Here is an 18382-nt window from a genome sequence, read left to right on the forward strand (position 1 = left end):
GTTAGGTCATCCAGTGCTTGTAGTCTCTGGTTTAGCCTCTCCACAGGATATGCTGCTCCTTCCCGGTTGCTAGGTCTCGCTTGGACCGGTGGGGGGAGGTGGTCTGTGGGGGGTATAGACCTCGTCTGTTGGTCAAGTTCAGGGTTGTTTACTCGGCTAGGGGATGCCGCCCTGGAGGTGTGTCTAGACGAGTTCCTGGAGCCTCTGGCGGAGGGAGAGGGTGTTGTCCGTCTGATCAGCTGTTCTATTAGTTGCGACTGCTGTCTGTCGCGCGCTGCGTCCCGTTGAGCACCGGCTCGTTCTCGGGCCACATTCTCTTCCATCTGAATGCGTCTTATTTCTAGACGTATCTGCTCGTGTTCGCTTCGCTGCTGGATCTGCAGTCGGTCGCGTTCAGCAGCGGCGTTCAGGCTGATGAGGAAGGCCTGCTGTAGGGTCCTCTCTGCCTCGCTGGGAGAAGGCGGTTGTATAGGGGAGCCTTCCCTCGGGGTACTCCTTGCGGAGCCTTGGAGCTCTATCTCCACGGTGCTCTCCCCGTCTTCTTCCGTGCCGAGTTCTCTCTCGGTAGCGTTGTATTCCTCCCGGGACTCATCGGGGACTACTTCTTCAGTACTGGCGGGGTGTGAAGTCATGTCTGGTTCCCACTGGTCCCCACCGTGAACTTGGTCAGTTACATTAGAGCCCGTAGGGGCCTCTATGGTCGGGGTAGTCTGGGCGTTGGGGTTAGACATACTTTTACTTTCTAGTTTTACCGCGTTTACTGTTAGTAGAAGACTAGGTTGTTGACTGACAGCGTAAGCCTCTAAGTACTGAGGGAGCCGTCGTTCGCGCTGCGGGCGTTGGTTAGGAGGATCGTTTCGTGGAGTGTTCATCATAGGCCATTTCAATATTAATAACACTATATTAATATTACACTAATTACCCTCCGGCTCGAAGGACCAATTGTAACTGAGGGGTACAATTCCCTGACTGTATTACTAGATATGATACTTACTACCACTACCTTTGTACTTAATATTCGGCCACCCAGTACACGGCATAAATATATTATCATAAACACTCTCACGTAGATGAAACGGATCCAACACAAATGTACGAAGTCGAAGTATGCGTTTATTACTACACAGCAATGGTGTGTAGAGCAAGCACTTAATCACTTAATTACATTTATGAATTGAAATAGTATGCACTTTTATGGCAAAGAGTATTCGTCGGTATATCAATAGAGAATGTCCAATCTCTGATGGCGCAGGTGGTAAATATACGACCTGGAATAGTTAAGGAATAACAGCAATGATACTTTAATGATTATATACTAGATACACTAAGGGGGGGTTAATCCGGTCGCTTGTAAGCCGACAGGAGTAGGAGGGGGGGGGGGGGGTAGAATCCGGCTGCCTCGTCCGGCCAAGGGTATCCCAGGTGAACCCACTGTAGTGCCGTTCAATGCGCCGGCGATCCTTGGACCACAGATGAAAGCAGGTGGACTCTTTGTGGGCCGGCTCTCTCCGGTCCACGGGGGAGAGACGTGAAGCGACCTCGTCTTGCAGAGCGTCTCCTCACCTTGCGTCCTCTCCAGGGGGGGGGGTTCCAACACACGGCAGTGTCGGGGGTCTTTATCCATGGAATAATCAAAGTATACAAAGCATAATCCGTGCCTGGGAAGGCGGGCTGTCGTCGGTAGAATAATCCGGTATACAGGTCCACTCGCTCGTCGGCTCTGGGGCTCCTCGGGTGCAGCTTCACATGGGGTCAACCACCCTGGGTAAGCAGCCAGTTCTCTGCCCGAAACGATGGGGTACTGACTACGGTAGTATTCTCACCGCACGAAGCACTATATATTAACAGACTATTATTAGCTTAATAGACTACGTCCAACTCGACGATATAGTGCCAAATATGACTATTCAAATATCAATATACACGATGTCTCAATACCGATGGTAGCCGAACTTGGCCTTACTCCCACACGTGGCGTCGCGGGGAGGCTTTACGTCTGTGACTCTATTGGAGGGTAAGAAACTGGACTGAAAAGGAAGTCCTACTTTAGTAGCGCAGTATATATACGCACTATGAACAAATAGTCCCATTAGTGGTGCGGTAGTCAGATTCCTACGCAGAACTAGGACTTGTTCGTACATGTGGAGCGGTACGTTTGAACTGGGTCTGAGGGGTATGGCAGCCTGGCACCAAGGTCTCGACCAATAGTAGAATGGAGACTATTATGGGATGTTCAGTAGGCTAGAATGGATATTCAATGCATATTGTACAAGGAATATACAAGGGATATCAGGGAATATTAGAGAATATACAAATACAATTAAATATATATATATAAATAAATATATATATTCGGTTTAATCTGGCCCTTCACAACAGATTATACATCAGGGAAGGAAAGCAGGCAGGCACCAATTAACCTTTGATTATATAAGTGTGTTACATGACAGCAGACCAGTGAACACACCCACTGGGAGCTCAACACCATAACAACCAGTGCAGACAGCGTTCCCAGAGGACAGAAACATAGCTGGGCGTCTTGCTCTGTAATAATAGTAACTATAGTAATGCCATGGTATTTCACTGGTAAAACCACAGACTATTGTGATCCACCTTACTATATAATAGTGTACCTGTAGGTGTAGTAATATACCTACCTATAATAATCCACTACATAAATAGAATCACTACAGTATGTCTGTGGTAAATCCTTTAGTGTGTATGGAAAGATCCACAGGAATACTATAAATCACTACAGTATTTCGGTGGTAAATCTATAGTGTGTATGAAAAATCCACAGATATACTCTACAGTGTTGAGAGAAAACGGGGTTTATTCAATGTATGTGATGTATAGATTGGGGGGAGATGGTAGCATGTAACGGTGCCAGAGAGGTCGAAGTGCATGCTGACGGTGGAAGCAGGAGACGGTGGTTCAGTAGAGCAGGGTGATTGTGAGCACCACACTGAGCAGGGCCGAATGTTGACATTCCTTGTAAGAACACATTGATAAGAGCGAGTGTGGGCCCAGAGAGCAGGGCGGAGAGAGGTTCATCTTAATGAAACAGTAATGAAACGTTTTGAAATGTGTGAAAGGTTATTAGCAGTTGTCATGACAGCGTCGCATGACAACCAGGAGAGGGGCGGGGCCGTCGTTGCTATGACGAAGATCTATAAGTCGAACAGTGTTTTCCGGGTGTAAGGCAGACCAAGAGCGACTAGGACTGAGATCACACAGAAGACACTCTCTCCTCTCATCACGGAGAGGGGGGGGGGGAGGAAGGATACCACATCATCATTAGCTTCGGCTAACGGGAGAAGGGTTCTGGCTACGACCAGGCCTGACCACCATTGGACTGAATAGCAGAAGGACGATAGACTGAACACACCGAAAGATCATTAGAATAGATCTTACAAGGACAATACAATCTGTTAACATCTGAGCTGAGGCTTCTGTTTATATCAATAAACAACGCTTCTCCTTGTAAGGTATTACGCTGTGTCAAAGTGTCGAATTCTTACGAAGGTGGAGAATTATTATGGTTTGCGGATCGCACTAACGGGGAGAGATAAGGATCATATCAGCCAGTATATGAGACGTCAGGACCATTAAAAGTACACAACGCAGAGGAATTGGATGGAGAGAGGATAACACAAGAAGACGTGATACTGGCCAGATTGATCAGAATCTAACAGTGTGTACCAAAGGACAACAACTGGATTAGTTGTAATGAAGGTTTGATTGTGATATCTGTATCATGTTTAGAGTTGTCTTTTCATATAGGAGCAGTCAACAGGATGCTTGTTTAAAGATGTAGAATTAAAGAGATAGAGCCTGCACACTAAACTGCTGCGAGACACTGTATTCTGAAAAGGACAGCGGTAAACCGTTTCCCCATGATACATTTTTTTCATTTGTTATTGAGACAGTGATGTAGGAAGGCTGTGTGTGCTAGACATATATTTTTATTGCAGCGAGAATAAAGTAAACTTTTATGAAAAGGAGAAGGAAAAATTTAACAATAATTAAAAACCTACAATAAAGATTTACATAGAAACAAATTAAAATAACTCACTGAGAACCCCCCCCCCCCTGCCCATAGGTGGGTTTAAACCAGGGGTCAGCAACCTTTTTGACATGAAGTGCCAGTTTGAAATATAGTTGTAACTAGTGTGCCATATCAACAATATTCCATGCATCGTAATTATTTTTTCTCATAATCAGGTATTTTTAATGATAATTTTTACATTATTACATCATTATTGTTATTATTATTATTAACAATATTATTATGATGGTTGTATCAACCCTAAATCTGAGTTGGGGCGGGGGTGCAATGCAGACAAACAGTTTTGCTTTACTGAGCTCCGTTATCTGGGGGCTGTAGTTGGTTTGTCACAACCTGTTCCACCCCAGGTGAAAATCTGCATAAAATGTATACCTAGGTAAATGGAATATTGCTCCACTTCTACAAGGGCTATTTGCATATTCTTGGTATCTAGGAACATCTATGGACCTCAATGAATGTATTCTCAGTGTCAGAAATATTGTGTCTATTACTAGGCTTGCTTAAATTGTGATGAAACAAAGGAAAATATGAATTATGATTTTTCTTTTCATCTTTGACAGTGAATAAAACCATGATAATAATGACCAAGCTTAAAAAACTGCCACTGAGCTCATTCAGTACCCTCTTGAGATAATGTGTACAAAAGATCTAAGGAAATTAATAAAGGGAAGATGATCAAACTGAAGGTTCTGTATATACAGTACTGAATTCTCCCATCCGGACCAATGCAATTTGAAATATTATTATAGAATATAGAATATATGCTTATACATTACCTTATTATAGCCAATTCGCACATTTATATATATATACATATAGTATCTTTCAAATGGCCGAGTTCAATTATGATATAGTATCACCAGGCTTGCATAATAACAGATACTGATATTTACTGTACACGACTGTACTATTTTATTTTCCCCACAGTATAACCATTTTGTAACTAATTTCAGATCTAATTCTTCCTACATGATTACAATAGTGTGGAGAAACTGACTGCGTTTCAATATTTGTCAAAAACGTTACCTTTTGTAGCTTATTATCGCGAATCATAACAATTATTGATATGATTCATTCAGAACGCTGAACTTTGAACCACCATAGTGGACCACAGGAAGTGTAGAACGGAGAAATTCCAACACTGAACGATAGCTAGCGATGTCCTCTACAAAATGGCCGCAAAAAGATTCCAATTCCCAAGGTTCAACATTTCCATATCTGGTTCCGGGTCAAAAAAACGATTGCAAATTAAAAACTTAAAATGATATAAATACACTTTTAACCTATTGCTAAACTATTGCCAACCTAACGTTTTACATTCTACATGTATTTGTGACATAGTAGTGATAATAATACTTGAAAACGGTTGATTTTAAAATCACAAATTATTTTGCATCTTTATAAAAATATAATAATAATTTAATAAGGTCAAAAGGGGTCGGTACCGACCCCGTCAAGTGGAACAGGTTAAGCTGCACACCGGAGTATCTTTTAATCCAGCTGTTTGCTGTTCTCTGATATTTTCTGACATTTTGTTGATGCGTCGCTCGACACTTCGAGCTGACATGGGGATATCTTTTATCCTTGATTTGATTGTCTCTTTGTTTGGCAAGCCTTCATGAAAGACGGCACATACAGAATGCAACCGCAGCACTGTGTGATTACCTGGGAACTGCGCGCAGGCGCGGGAGGCCAGCTGACTGCTGACAGCTGAGCACCATGGAAACAGCTGGTCATAGGGGTGTGCAAAACAGTCAACTTACAAAAAAGAACCTGTGGGAGGATTTCAACAAGATAAATGCGACAACAGTGCAAAATATTTCACTATAATATTTCAAACCAAAGTAAAAAAAAAAAATAATAATAATAGTAATATATATTTTTTATTAAACATTTTTTTATTGCTGCCCCCTGTGCCAATGAAAATGCCCCCGCGTGCTTATGGGGGCATGCGTGCCTAGGGTTGCTGACCCCTGGTTTAAACTGTACCGCCACGAAAGCACCAAATACACAATGTCCAAATACAACAAAGTCCATGTTCTGAGAGCATTGAGCAAGCGAATGAGGCAGTTTACAGCGCATAGCTACCAACTTCTTCGCTGCTGTCAGCCCAGTAAGAAGAGTTTGTGTTTTCACAACACCAAATTAGAAAAGCCATTCAGAATAAACACATAGGGCAAGTTCTTTCGGAATGTTTTGCAGCAACCGACATCCAGAAACTAGCCACTGGGGGACACTATGTGTCCTGTTTCTTTAATAAATGGCCTTGATGTACTTTTTATCCACTCTTAAAGGAACAACATCAACATTTTTGGAAATAGCCTTATTTGCCTTCTTCCACAGTGTCAAGACTCTGTGTGTCCAGTAGTCTCAGAGAGCAGGTCCAGGTGCATGCTACTGTAGCCTAGCTTAGCACAAGGACTGGAAGCGGTAGGGAGCAGCTATGGTAGCCTAGCCTGGTCAAAAGTGAAGACATACAACTTCCAACAACTCCAAAACGGACGCACAGAGAGATGGAATTAATATCACTCTTCTCGTATGACTCTGGGGAGGATGGCAAATATGTGTACTGTAAGACCACTTTGGAACAGTATTTGGCTAAGTGTGTGTGACCCTCAGTGCACATCATAATCTGATCTGGAATCAGCAATACATCCTGGTTCTCCAAGGTGTTTGTATTCTGCTGTCAAGGCCTCAACAGCTGTGCTAGTGGATCCTGTTCTGTCCTGGACTGTGTTCATAATAGATAATGCAATGACCTGAGTTCAGTAAGTCTGTCCCATTTAAAAAAATAAAAATAAAATAAAAAAGGTATTGTTACAGTCACAGCGATTTGCTGTAATTTCCTGCAATTTAAAACACATAATTTCAATAAAATAGCTAACAAAAGTTCCAAATAAGTCATATATATTCCTAATGAATTATCTTTATAATTTCTTTAAACACATGGTTGCGCCGGTGCATTGTCATAGTGGCACTGCACCCCTATACCATTGTTTAGGGAAAGCCCTGAGTCACATTTCACACAGTCAGGGTTGGCAGAAAATGTCTGTGGAGGCTTGTGTGCATTTTTCTATGCATATAAGAGTGTGTCTGTGGGTGTTTATGCATATGAGAGTGTATGCGTATGAGATTGTGTGCGTGTTTCTGCATAAATGGTAAATGGCTGCATTTATATAGCGCTTTTATCCAAAGCGCTTTACAATTTGTACCTCACATTTTTACCCATTCATTCACACTTTCACACACCGATGGCAAAGGCAACCATGCAAGGTGCCAACCTGCTCACCGGGAGCAATTAGGGGTTAAGTGTCTTGCTCAAGGACACTTCGACAAGCTGCCTGGGAGGAGCGGGAATCGAACCAAGAACCTCCGGATTACCAGACGACTGTTCTACCTCCTGAGCCACTGTCGCATAATGAGAGAGTGTGTGTGCATGTGTTTGTGTGTGCATGAGAGTATGCGTATGAGATTGTGTGCGTGTTTCTGCATAATGAGAGTGTGTGTGCATGTGTTTGTGTGTGCATGAGAGTGTATGCGTATGAGAGTGTGTGTGCGTGTGTATTCATATGAGAGTGCGTGTGTACAGTATGTGTATGAGAGTGTGTGTATGAGTGTGTGTGCATGTGTATGCGTATGAGAGTGTGCGTGTGTATGGGTATGAGAGTGTGTGTGCGCGTGTATGAGATAGTGTGTTTGTGTGTATGAGAGAGTGTGTTTGTGTGTATAAGAGAGTGTGTTTGTGTGTATGCAGTAGTTGGGCGATGTGCTCCATATTCAGATCATCCTATCGTCACCATGTGAGATTACCAATAGGGAGGTGTAGTTTGACGTCACTGGTTGTTCCACCCGTAGGGATTTATCATTGGGAAAATGGATTATCAGCTATTGTAACAATTCTGCCGCATGGAAATTGAAAAGCTTTAAATTTTTGCACAAAATGAGTTCCCTTCTATCACTAACATTATTGTTTAAAAAATGTTGGTTGAAATACAATTTCGCGATTTTTTTTATGATTAATTGCGAATATTTTCATGTTGAGCTATAGATTGTGGATGAATAAGCACAGAAAGGTACACCATGCAAATGTTAATGCTTTATTTGTTTTAAATGAGGCAATTTAGAAATGGGCAATGGGGAAATACATTGCGTTGGACAGAGGGTGGAACACGAAAAACGGCAATGACGTAACCACTACACCTCCCTATAGCCGATGCTCTCTCTCTCTCTCTCTCTCTCTCTCTCTCTCTCTCTCTCTCTCTCTCTCTCTCTCTCTCTCTCTCTCTCTCTCTCTCTCTCTCTCTCTCTCTCTCTCTCTCCATCTTCCATGTCCACATGTGGACTGGGTTGACAGCGGCACACGCTAGGCTATAATCAAATTGCGAAACACGATTTCTCCTGTTCAATTCAAAATCGTTGGATTTTAAATTGTAGCTCAGCAAATATTTGTTTGCGTGATTGTTTGATTGATTGTTAAAACTTTCCAACTGCAAGAAAGACTTGGTGACAGTGGTGAAGAGACATTCACTGTAACAATATTAGAGCGACTGGTGAAATTAAACTCGGCAAACTGTCAAAATAGAGTAGGTCTATATGCTATTATTTCATTATAAATGCGACAGTGTTCTATCTTATTGAAAATTACGAGTCAACATATTTGGTTATTTTATGTTGAGATTGTTAAAGGAAAACTCCAACATTTTGGGAAATTAGCTCATTTGCCATCTACCCTGGAGTTAGACAAGAAGATACACACCCCTTTCTTCTCTGTGCATGCAGTAGGAGTAGGAAGATATTGGGAACTAGGCTAATGGAGGAACCTACTTCCAGTGACTGATGCTAAGCTAGGCTAACAGTGCGCGTCTTCCTACTCCTACTGCATGTACAGAGAAGAAAAAGGTATGTATCTTAACACTCCAACATTTTGGGAACCCTGGAGTTAGACAAGAAGATGCATACCTTTTTCTTCTCTGTGCATGCAGTAGGAGTAGGAAGACGTTTGGAACTAGGCTAATGGAGGAACCTACTTCCAGTGACTGATGCTAAGCTAGGCTAACGGTGCATGTCTTCCTACTCCTACTGCATGCACAGAGAAGAAAAAGGGTATGTATCTTCTTGTCTAACTCAGGGTAGATGCCAAATAAGCAAATTTTCCCAAAATGTTGGAGTTTTCCTTTAAACTATTGCAAATATGAATGCAACGTTGTCAGTGCCATTCTCAGGGTGGCACACTCATCTCTGGTGAAAGAACATCACATTGATGAGATGACAGACATCCCTTTATACTTTTCACCTGTACAGCGTAGTGTTGTCAAAAATATTGAAAAATAGATACATATCGATTCTGTACATTTAAAACGGTTTCAATACTCATTTCCCGAAATATCGATATTTAATTATTCATAAAAAAAATAAAAAATAAAAGATTTTTTAATTTTTTTTAATAATGAAGTTGCATTGTTCATTTCATGGCTGTAATAGTACAGTAGTCCACACACACAGACACACACATGTGCAGTCAGTTAAGTCGGAATATGACTGTAATACAAACAGTTCAGTTTGTCAGGTACATGCAACACAGATCACAGTGTTGACATCTGTCTGCTTGAGAAAATACCATGTTCTGCAATAAAAATTATTGAAGTGAGATGAACAGTTATTTTTAAATGTGTGATCTAAAGATAAACAAAGGGTTTTAAAAGTGTTATATTTATCTTCTCTTATAGTACCAGATAGAAGCTGAGGAGAATCAACCAGCAACAAAAGCAACATTTATTAAATTTTTTATTTTTAAATTTTTTTTACATTTTAAGATTGAACCCTTTTCCCCGTGGTATCGAAAATGGTATCGAATATCGATACTTTTCAAGGTATCGTATTGAAGTTCGAAATGTCAGTATCGTGACAACACTAGTACAGCGAGATCTCTCAGCGGCGAAGAGTAACGTGTGGTAGGCTCACGCTGCCCCCGTTGCTTCCTGATTCTGCTGTACAGGCGCACCAACCGACCTGTAGGAGTCGCCGTCCACAACGTCCGATCCCCACCCACCGGCTTTCCCACCCCCTACTACTGCCAATTGTATTAGTATGAACGACCAGCCAAGCCGGAAGCAACGCCGGCTCAAACCCAGCATCTCCTGCGTTAGTGACGAGCGTTTTGCCCACTGTGCCACTTATTCATAATGGGGATATAACTCCTGTAGTGAGTCTGCAGTTCCCTGTGCTCAGTATCAAGCAGAGAGGAAAAACAGAGAGATACAGACATAGGCTACAGCGAGAGCAAGGCACCTGAATATTAATGAATATTAGGGCTGTCAGTTTATCGCGTTAATTCGATTAATTAATTACACAGCAAATTATCGCGTTATGAAAATTAACTCAAAATTAATTACAATTTTTTTTTTTTTTTTTATAATTTTTTGCATGTTCTTGGTATCTGATTCTAGGGACATCTATGATTCTCAAGGAATGTATTCCCAGTGTCAGAAATACTGTGGGCTAGATCAACAAAGAATGGATTGCACGGTGCAAGGTGCACCCTTACTTACAATTCATTATGAATTGAAAATGGGGGACCCTGATGTAAACAAGACGAAAGTACGGCTCAATACACACAATTGTTAAGGGGATGCAGACCAGAGAAAGACTTTTGTCTTGTTTACATCAGGGGTCCCCCATTTTCAATTCATCATAACATATATGACATTAGGGGTGGGAATCGCCAGAGACCTCATGATACGATACTATCGCGATACTTGTGTCACGATACGACAGTATCGCGATACTAAATATATCGCGATACGCTGAGTATTGCGATATTTTTTATTTTTTATTTTTTTTATCAAGTTTAATTTATTACCTTTTTTCAACTGCAAAGTAAAACTTTGTCAACATGTTTTATCTAATAAAACAAAGTTCAGTCTGTTCATCTCACTTCAATAATTTGTATTGCAGAACATGGTATTTTCTCAAGCAGACAGATGTAAACACTGTAATCTGTGTTGCATGTACCTGACAAACTGAACTGTTTGTATTACAGTCATATTCCAACTTAACTGAATGCACATGTGTGTGTGGACTACTGTACTATTACAGGTATTGAAATGAGCAACTTCCTTATACAAAAAAAATAAAAATGTAAAAGAAAATTTTATGAATAATTAAATATCGATATTGCTGAAAATGAGTATTGAAACTGTTTTAAATGTTCAGAATCTATATTTATCGAAAAATCAATATTTTTGACAACACTAGTGTCAATATTGTATGTGTACGGTGGGTGCTGCACAGGCACAGGCACAAACGTAATTGAATGACTCCCAATGAGCTAATTGCACTGTTAGTGTTTGGTGTTTATTTATGTCCTTAATGTACTTTGTATGTATGTGGACATAAATATGGCATTTAAAATGTGCGCGCGCGTGCATATGTTTCTGTTTTGCATGTTTTGGCCAGTTTGGTCAGCATGTTTTTGTGGAGGTGACTTATGTACCATCTGCCCAGGAAATGAAGAAGAGAGAGAGAGAGAGAGAGAGAGAGAGAGAGAGAGAGAGAGAGAGAGAGAGAGAGAGAGAGAGAGAGAGAGAGAGAGAGAGAGAGAGAGAGAGAGAGAGAGAGAGAGAGAGAGAGAGAGAGAGAGAGAGAGAGAGAGAGAGAGAGAGAGAGAGAGAGAGAGAGAGGAGAGAGAGAGAGAGAGAGAGAGAGAGAGAGAGAGATAACTGCCAGTGCCTACCCAAAAGAGAAAAGAAAAGAGAGAGAGAGAGAGAAAAGAGAAAAGAGCTGGTCCACTTCCAAAGAGAGAGAGAGAGGGAGGGAGGGAGGGGGAGGGAGGGAGGGAGGGAGAGAGGAAGGGAGGGGATAAATAGTAGGGGGGGGCGAGAGAGGGAGGGAGGGAGGGAGGGAGAGAGAGGGAGGGAGAGAGAGAGGGAGAGAGGAAGGGAGGGAGAAAGAGTAGGAGGGAGCGAGAGAGGGAGAGAGAGGGAGGGAGAGAGAGAGAGAGAGAGGGAGAGAGGGAGGGAGAGGGAGGAGGGAGGGAGGGAGGGAGGGAGGGAGGGAGAGAGAGAGAGAGAGAGAGAGAGGGAGGGAGAGAGAGAGAGTCATAATAAAGAGTGTGTGACAGATATGTTGTGTGTATTTGAGGAGAGTGTGTATTTGAGACTTGAGTGAATGTGAGGGAGAGATTCATGTATTTTATAAATTATGTAAGCACATTGCATTATTGTTTTCTCTCATATTGTGATATCAATGTGAATTTTTATATATTATGTTCAGACCTAGAGTATGCGTTTGAGTGTGTGTGTGTGTGTGTGTGTGTGTGTGTGTGTGTGTGTGTGTGTGTGTGTGTGTGTGTGTGTGTGTGTGTGTGTTTGTGTGTGTGTGTGTGTGTGTGTGTGTGTGTGTGTGTGTGTGTGTGTGTGTGTGTGTGTGTGTGTGTGTGTGTGTGTGTGTGTGTGTGTGTGTGTGTGTGTGTGTGTGTGTGTGTGTGTGTGTGTGTGTGTGTGTGTGTGTGTGTGTGTGTGTGTGTGTGTGTGTGTGTGTGTGTGTGTGAGTAAGAATTGTTCTGTCCTTGTGGGGGACATTGGTCAGGGTAAGGGTTAAGAGACGAATACTAGTCAATGGATTGTCCCCACAAGGGCATGAAAATGTGGCTGTGTCTGTTGTGTGTGTGCTGTCTAGCAGCTAGTATTGTGGTCCTAGTACTATATACTGTATTGATAATTCATGAGGTCATATTATTTCCTGTAACTGAAGCAGATGCGTACCCCCGGGATCAATACAATGCTCCTCATTCTCCAACGATATATGTGAAAGTTACCAAGGAATTCCTTCATAACTCGATTTACGAAATGATTTGGCATTCTTGAACGGCTTCATATTGTACATTCGTTTTAGGATTTATGTAGGATTTACGAACTCGAAAAGGCAGTCGTAAGTCACAGACCGCTGTGCGCCGTGTTCTCAAGGGCTTTAATTGGGAGGAATCATGGTGATTTGTTCACTTAATTGGAATATGATTATAACAATTATAAATAAGAAAATGTTTTACTCATAAAAAATTACGTGTTACATTTACAGTCATGCTCAAGAGGCATCGTGATGTCCGAAAATTAAATAAAAGCACACTATAGCTCTACACTGTGCATGCTCCTGGCCCCCTGCCTCTGCTCATTCATTACACCCTAACCCTAACCCTATAGCTCTACACTGTGCATGCTCCTGGCCCCCTGCCTCTGCTCATTCATTACACCCTAACCCTAACACTAACCCTATAGCTCTACACTGTGCATGCTCCTGGCCCCCTGCCTCTGCTCATTCATTACACCATAACCCTAACCCTAACCCTATAGCTCTACACTGTGCATGCTCCTGGCCCCCTGCCTCTGCTCATTCATTACACCCTAACCCTAACCCTAACCCTATAGCTATACACTGTGCATGCTCCTGGCCCCCTGCCTCTATAGCTATACACTGTGCATGCTCCTGGCCCCCTGCCTCTATAGCTATACACTATGCATGCTCCTGGCCCCCCTGCCTCTATAAGCTATACACTATGCATGCTCCTGGCCCCCTGCCTCTATAGCTATACACTATGCATGCTCCTGGCCCCCTGCCTCTGTTCATTCATTACACACGTAGGCTATACAGTACGTGCGTGTGTGTGTTAGTAAGTAGTAGTAATTTGTTAGTACGATTTTTTACGATGATTTTTGCAAGATATTTACAAAGGTACTGGGCCCTGGGCTTCCGGGGCTTTAGCCCCCGGATGTTTTTCTCCTAGCCCCGGATAAAAAAAAAATATTTTTTTTTATGGTAGCATCCCCATTGTCTGTGCTGGATGTTTGTTAGTGTTTGGTATTTTTTCTTTGGTTTTTAGTACTTTTAAACATAGATTTTTAGCAAGTAGTAGTTTTTCATTTGATCCTATATAATTGTTTCATTCAACACGATTTGTGGACTTTTTTTTTTAGTGTCTTGAAAGGCGCATTATAAATAAAATGCATTATTATATATTTTTTCAATTTATTTCTTATTTTTTCCATCCTTTCCTTGTACAGTGTCCTTGAGTCTGAGAAAGGCGCTTCTCTCTTAAAATCCAATCTATTATTATTATTATTATTATTTATTATTATTATTATTATTATTATTATTAATATTATTATTATTATTATCTATTATTATTATTATTATTATTATTATTATTATTATTATTATTATTATTATTATTATTATTATTATTATTATTATTATTATTATTATCCAGGAGGGAAAAGACACTTTGGATAGTAGGGACTGCATCTCTGCCTGTCCTGACCAGGAAACACTTTTCAACTGTGATCTCCTCTGGCAGTAGTTGGATATTGTAATGTGTGGCGAGGGGTTGCAGCAATTCCACTGAGAGAAACTTGTCTGAGGCTGGATAACATGCCTGTATGCCTCTCATACGTTGTTTCCTACTTATGAGAACCTGCTCTCAAGCTCTTGCAGCATTCTGTCGAGGACTGGATAGAACAGTCTCTGTCTCAGCTGACCATGAGGTCTGAGCTTGTGCCACAAGATGACTCAACTACATACTCGTCCATCCATTTCTGCTTCCTCCTTTGGCATGGTAGTATGTTCCTCAATCCCAAGGCCATTACATATGACCTTTGTCCTGTCATACATGTCCACTGCCATCTCTGAGGTGCAATAACCTTTGAGTGTGTCCTGCAGTGCACTGCGCTTTTAAATAGTACAGATAGGTATTGAAGATGTGCCACTTTAACGTAGCAGCACCTGAGCCATCCATACCCATGTCCAGTGTCCACTGACAAAGACATGCTCATGATACTGTGATAAACTATAATAAGCTTTAATCGAACCCTAGGTTAATTTCCTCGGATAGTCCGGTTGGTTTGGGGTGGTGTGAAAGCTCATTCCACTCTTGCAAGTGAACCCTGCTGCGGTTCATTGAGATGTGAATGCAAAGCGGACCAAAGGCAGGGAAAATACCCCAAAATCTAATCTTTTTTCATGAGAAGACTGAAACATTATGTATAGAATTTTTCGATTGCTTAAGCACCGATTTTGAAACAGGGGCCCGGTGTTTCAAAACACTACACACAATTAGCACAACCACACACACAATTATCAGAACACCTCAGATCCTTTGCTAAATTAAACACAAACTATACACTAATTTATAAAAACTAAATTTTGTTACCATATGAAACACACGTTTCTTATGACTTAATTCTGTTGTGAACCAGTTACACACTGATGTGCTTAACACTATGATCGCCATGGACGAGTTTTCACGTCATTCCTAGCCATGCTCATTCTGCCGAAGACGCCGTAACTCGTCTTTGATGTCAATATTTCAAAAAATCTGTCATCGAAATCATATTTCCTTTCCGGAGCCCTGAGACACACTAGGCAAAGCTCCACTCAACTCTCTAGCGGTTCAAGAGCGCCATCTGGTGGCCGATCGAGCAGATCGCCAACCGGAAATTAACCTTTGAACCGGTAGTGCTCATCCATATGTGGTCCGGGCACTCGCTATCGTTAGAGAGACTCGTATTGACACAGTGAACATCGATCGGTGCAAATAACTCGAAAAAACAAACATGATTTGGACGTATATACTATTATACAACCTGGAAATGGATCAGGGCATTTCTACATCCCATAATAGAAAAAATTCTGTTCCACGCTCATCTGCCAGCGGCGCGAGGAAGCCACGGTAAGATTCAGCGTTATATTCTAACGTTGTTCGATATAAAACTGCTATGATGAACATACTCTGGATGAATCATCTAACGCTGCCCCACGGAATTATAAACGATCCCCCCCGCCCATCCGGTCATCATCAGATGATACGTAGAAACTTCTAGAAGCACATCCAGTTGACATTTTTTATCTCGCACAGATTCCTACCAAACTGTATTGATCATCAATATAATGCATTTAGGGCTATAAATCACGTTCTGAAGAAAGCTGCAGAAAACGATAAAAACATACTTATACTTTAGACCATATTTTTAGTATGAATATGTGAATGAAAAAGTTTAACGTTGCTACAACCCTGAACAATACATATAGGACATTGAATGGGCCATAATAATGGCATTTAGCAATAGAATTTATAGTTATAGCCCTGCAAAGAAGGGGAACTTCACCATAGACAATAGAGTTGGCGAGGGATGGTAAATTATTAATTGAACCCATGGCGATTAAAGTGTTAACCTAAAACACATTTAGCAATTCTACTTCTCAGTGATTAGAGTACTGTAGTGAAGTACACAGAGAATGTGCAAATATACAATAAAATCACCAAACACTACACAAGACCAATGCTGTAGAAGACATAAAAATATATATAAAATAAATATAATTTATTTATCTCCATATACCCAAATCAATGATGCAGACTGATGAAAAAAATTATTCTCTCCATATACCCAAATCAATGATGCAGACTGATGAAAATATTAATTTTCTCGTCCATATAACCAAATCAGTCAACATTTCAACATGGAGAATCACAACAAAACATGTCCCAGTGTTCATGCTACTACAGTGTGCATAACACAGTAAGCTCAGCAAATATCAGACAAACATAAAATACTGTATCCAGTACAGGTTAAAATTAGAGTAAAACAAAAATAGAAAAAATTTAAATAGAGTACAGAAAATACTAGACATTATCTCTTTGCCTAGCTGGGATCTGGCAAGATAATTTTTTGTTGTGATTCTCCATGTTGACATGTTGACTGATTTGGGTATATGGAGAGAAAATTTATATTTTCATCAGTCTGCATCATTGGTTGTCTTGTGTAGTGTTTGGTGAATGTATTGTATATTTTCATGTTCTCTGTGTACAGTACTTCACTCTCCTTCCATTTTGGTTGAAGGCAGGTGAACTCACCTGCTGCATTTTTATAGTGCTTAAACCTGATTGGTGCATCTACAATTAAGCAATGGTGTGTTTGTGCATCTGATTGCTGTGTTTAACCAATTGGCTCATATGTGTGGTAATTTGACATTCTATGTGTAATGTAATGCAAGTGTGTTTAGTGTTTTGCAAATCACTGTGTGTATTGTTTTGCAAAAAGTGTGAGGCTGACATTGTGCTTATAGGGGTGCAAATCTGGGCCTATGTTTTGCTCCTTGAGTGTAAGGTTTTGATAATTGTGTAATACTTTGATTTGAGTGTTTATGCAATCGAAGAAAACTGTAAAGACTAGAGATTAACTGTTTATTTCTTTTGTACATAGGCTGTGCATAATGTTTGTTTGTTTATTTGTTATTGGTGTATATGTGTGTATGTATGTATATGTATATATGTAACGGTTGTGACAACGTCACCTCAAACTTCAATGCCCCGAGTGGGAGTCGAACCCCGGTCTCCCACACCGCAGGCAGCAACACAGACCGCTATACCAAGAGGTGAATCCACTTCTAAGTACTGGGTCTATGCGTCTTTTGAGGATGTGATAGTGAGTTTAACCCATAGCACCGCTACTCACGCCAGCCTCTCTTGACTGCGCTTCACGATACCATCCGTTACATAATATATATGTATATATGTATGTATGTATGTATGTATGTATGTATGTATGTATGTATGTATGTATGTATGTATGTATGTATGTATGTATGTATGTATGTATGTATGTATGTATGTATGTATATGTGTATATATGTATATTTGTACTCTCGTTGGGGCTTCTTGGACCAGATCAATGTTTTATCTGGCTAAATAAAGGTTAAATAAATAAATAAGAAACTGATGATTTGGTCCTGTTAACTTTGAATTTTCATATGGGGACTGCCCAGATCCCTCTCATGGACCTGGACCTCACTTTAAAAAACTCTAATCTATATCTTACCCTAAAAACGCCCCTGTTATGAACATGTTCGAGAGTGAGGACCAATGTATCTACTCTCTCTCTTTCCCTCTCTCACTCTCTATTTCCTCCCCTCTCTCTCTCTTCTCTCTCTCCCCCCCTCCTCTCTCCCATCTCTCTCTCTCACTCTCTCTCTCTTTCCCTCCTCTCTCTCCATCTCTCCTCTCTCCCTCTCTCTCTCTCTCTCTCTCTCTCTCTCTCTCTCTTCTCTCTCTCTCTCTCCTCTCTCTCTCTCTCTCTCTCTCTCTCTCTCTCTCTCTCTCTCTCTCAGGATGCAGCGCTGGGGGTTAAATACCTACCTCTACGGCCCTAAAGATGACCTGAAACACAGACTATTGTGGAGGGAGGTTTACTCCCCTGGGGAGGAAGGTACAACAACATATCCCACCCATCCATACCGTCCATCCATCCATCCATCCACCCATCC

General features: G+C 41.2%; 1 protein-coding gene across 1 annotated transcript in view; it reads left to right on the forward strand.

Moving 5' to 3' along the window:
* LOC311248304 (protein O-GlcNAcase) overlaps positions 1–18382 on the forward strand; it is a gene marked incomplete at its 3' end in the record, with an annotated part of 77702 nt that overhangs the window by 22693 nt on the left and 36627 nt on the right. The window contains exon 3 of the mRNA XM_084337987.1: positions 18227–18324. Coding sequence (XP_084194113.1) covers positions 18227–18324 — 98 coding nt within the window. The remainder of the gene's footprint in view (positions 1–18226; positions 18325–18382) is intronic.

The sequence above is a fragment of the Notolepis coatsorum genome (genome assembly GCF_963971535.1).
Source record: "Notolepis coatsorum genome assembly, chromosome: 1".
Classification (NCBI taxonomy): domain Eukaryota; kingdom Metazoa; phylum Chordata; class Actinopteri; order Aulopiformes; family Paralepididae; genus Notolepis; species Notolepis coatsorum.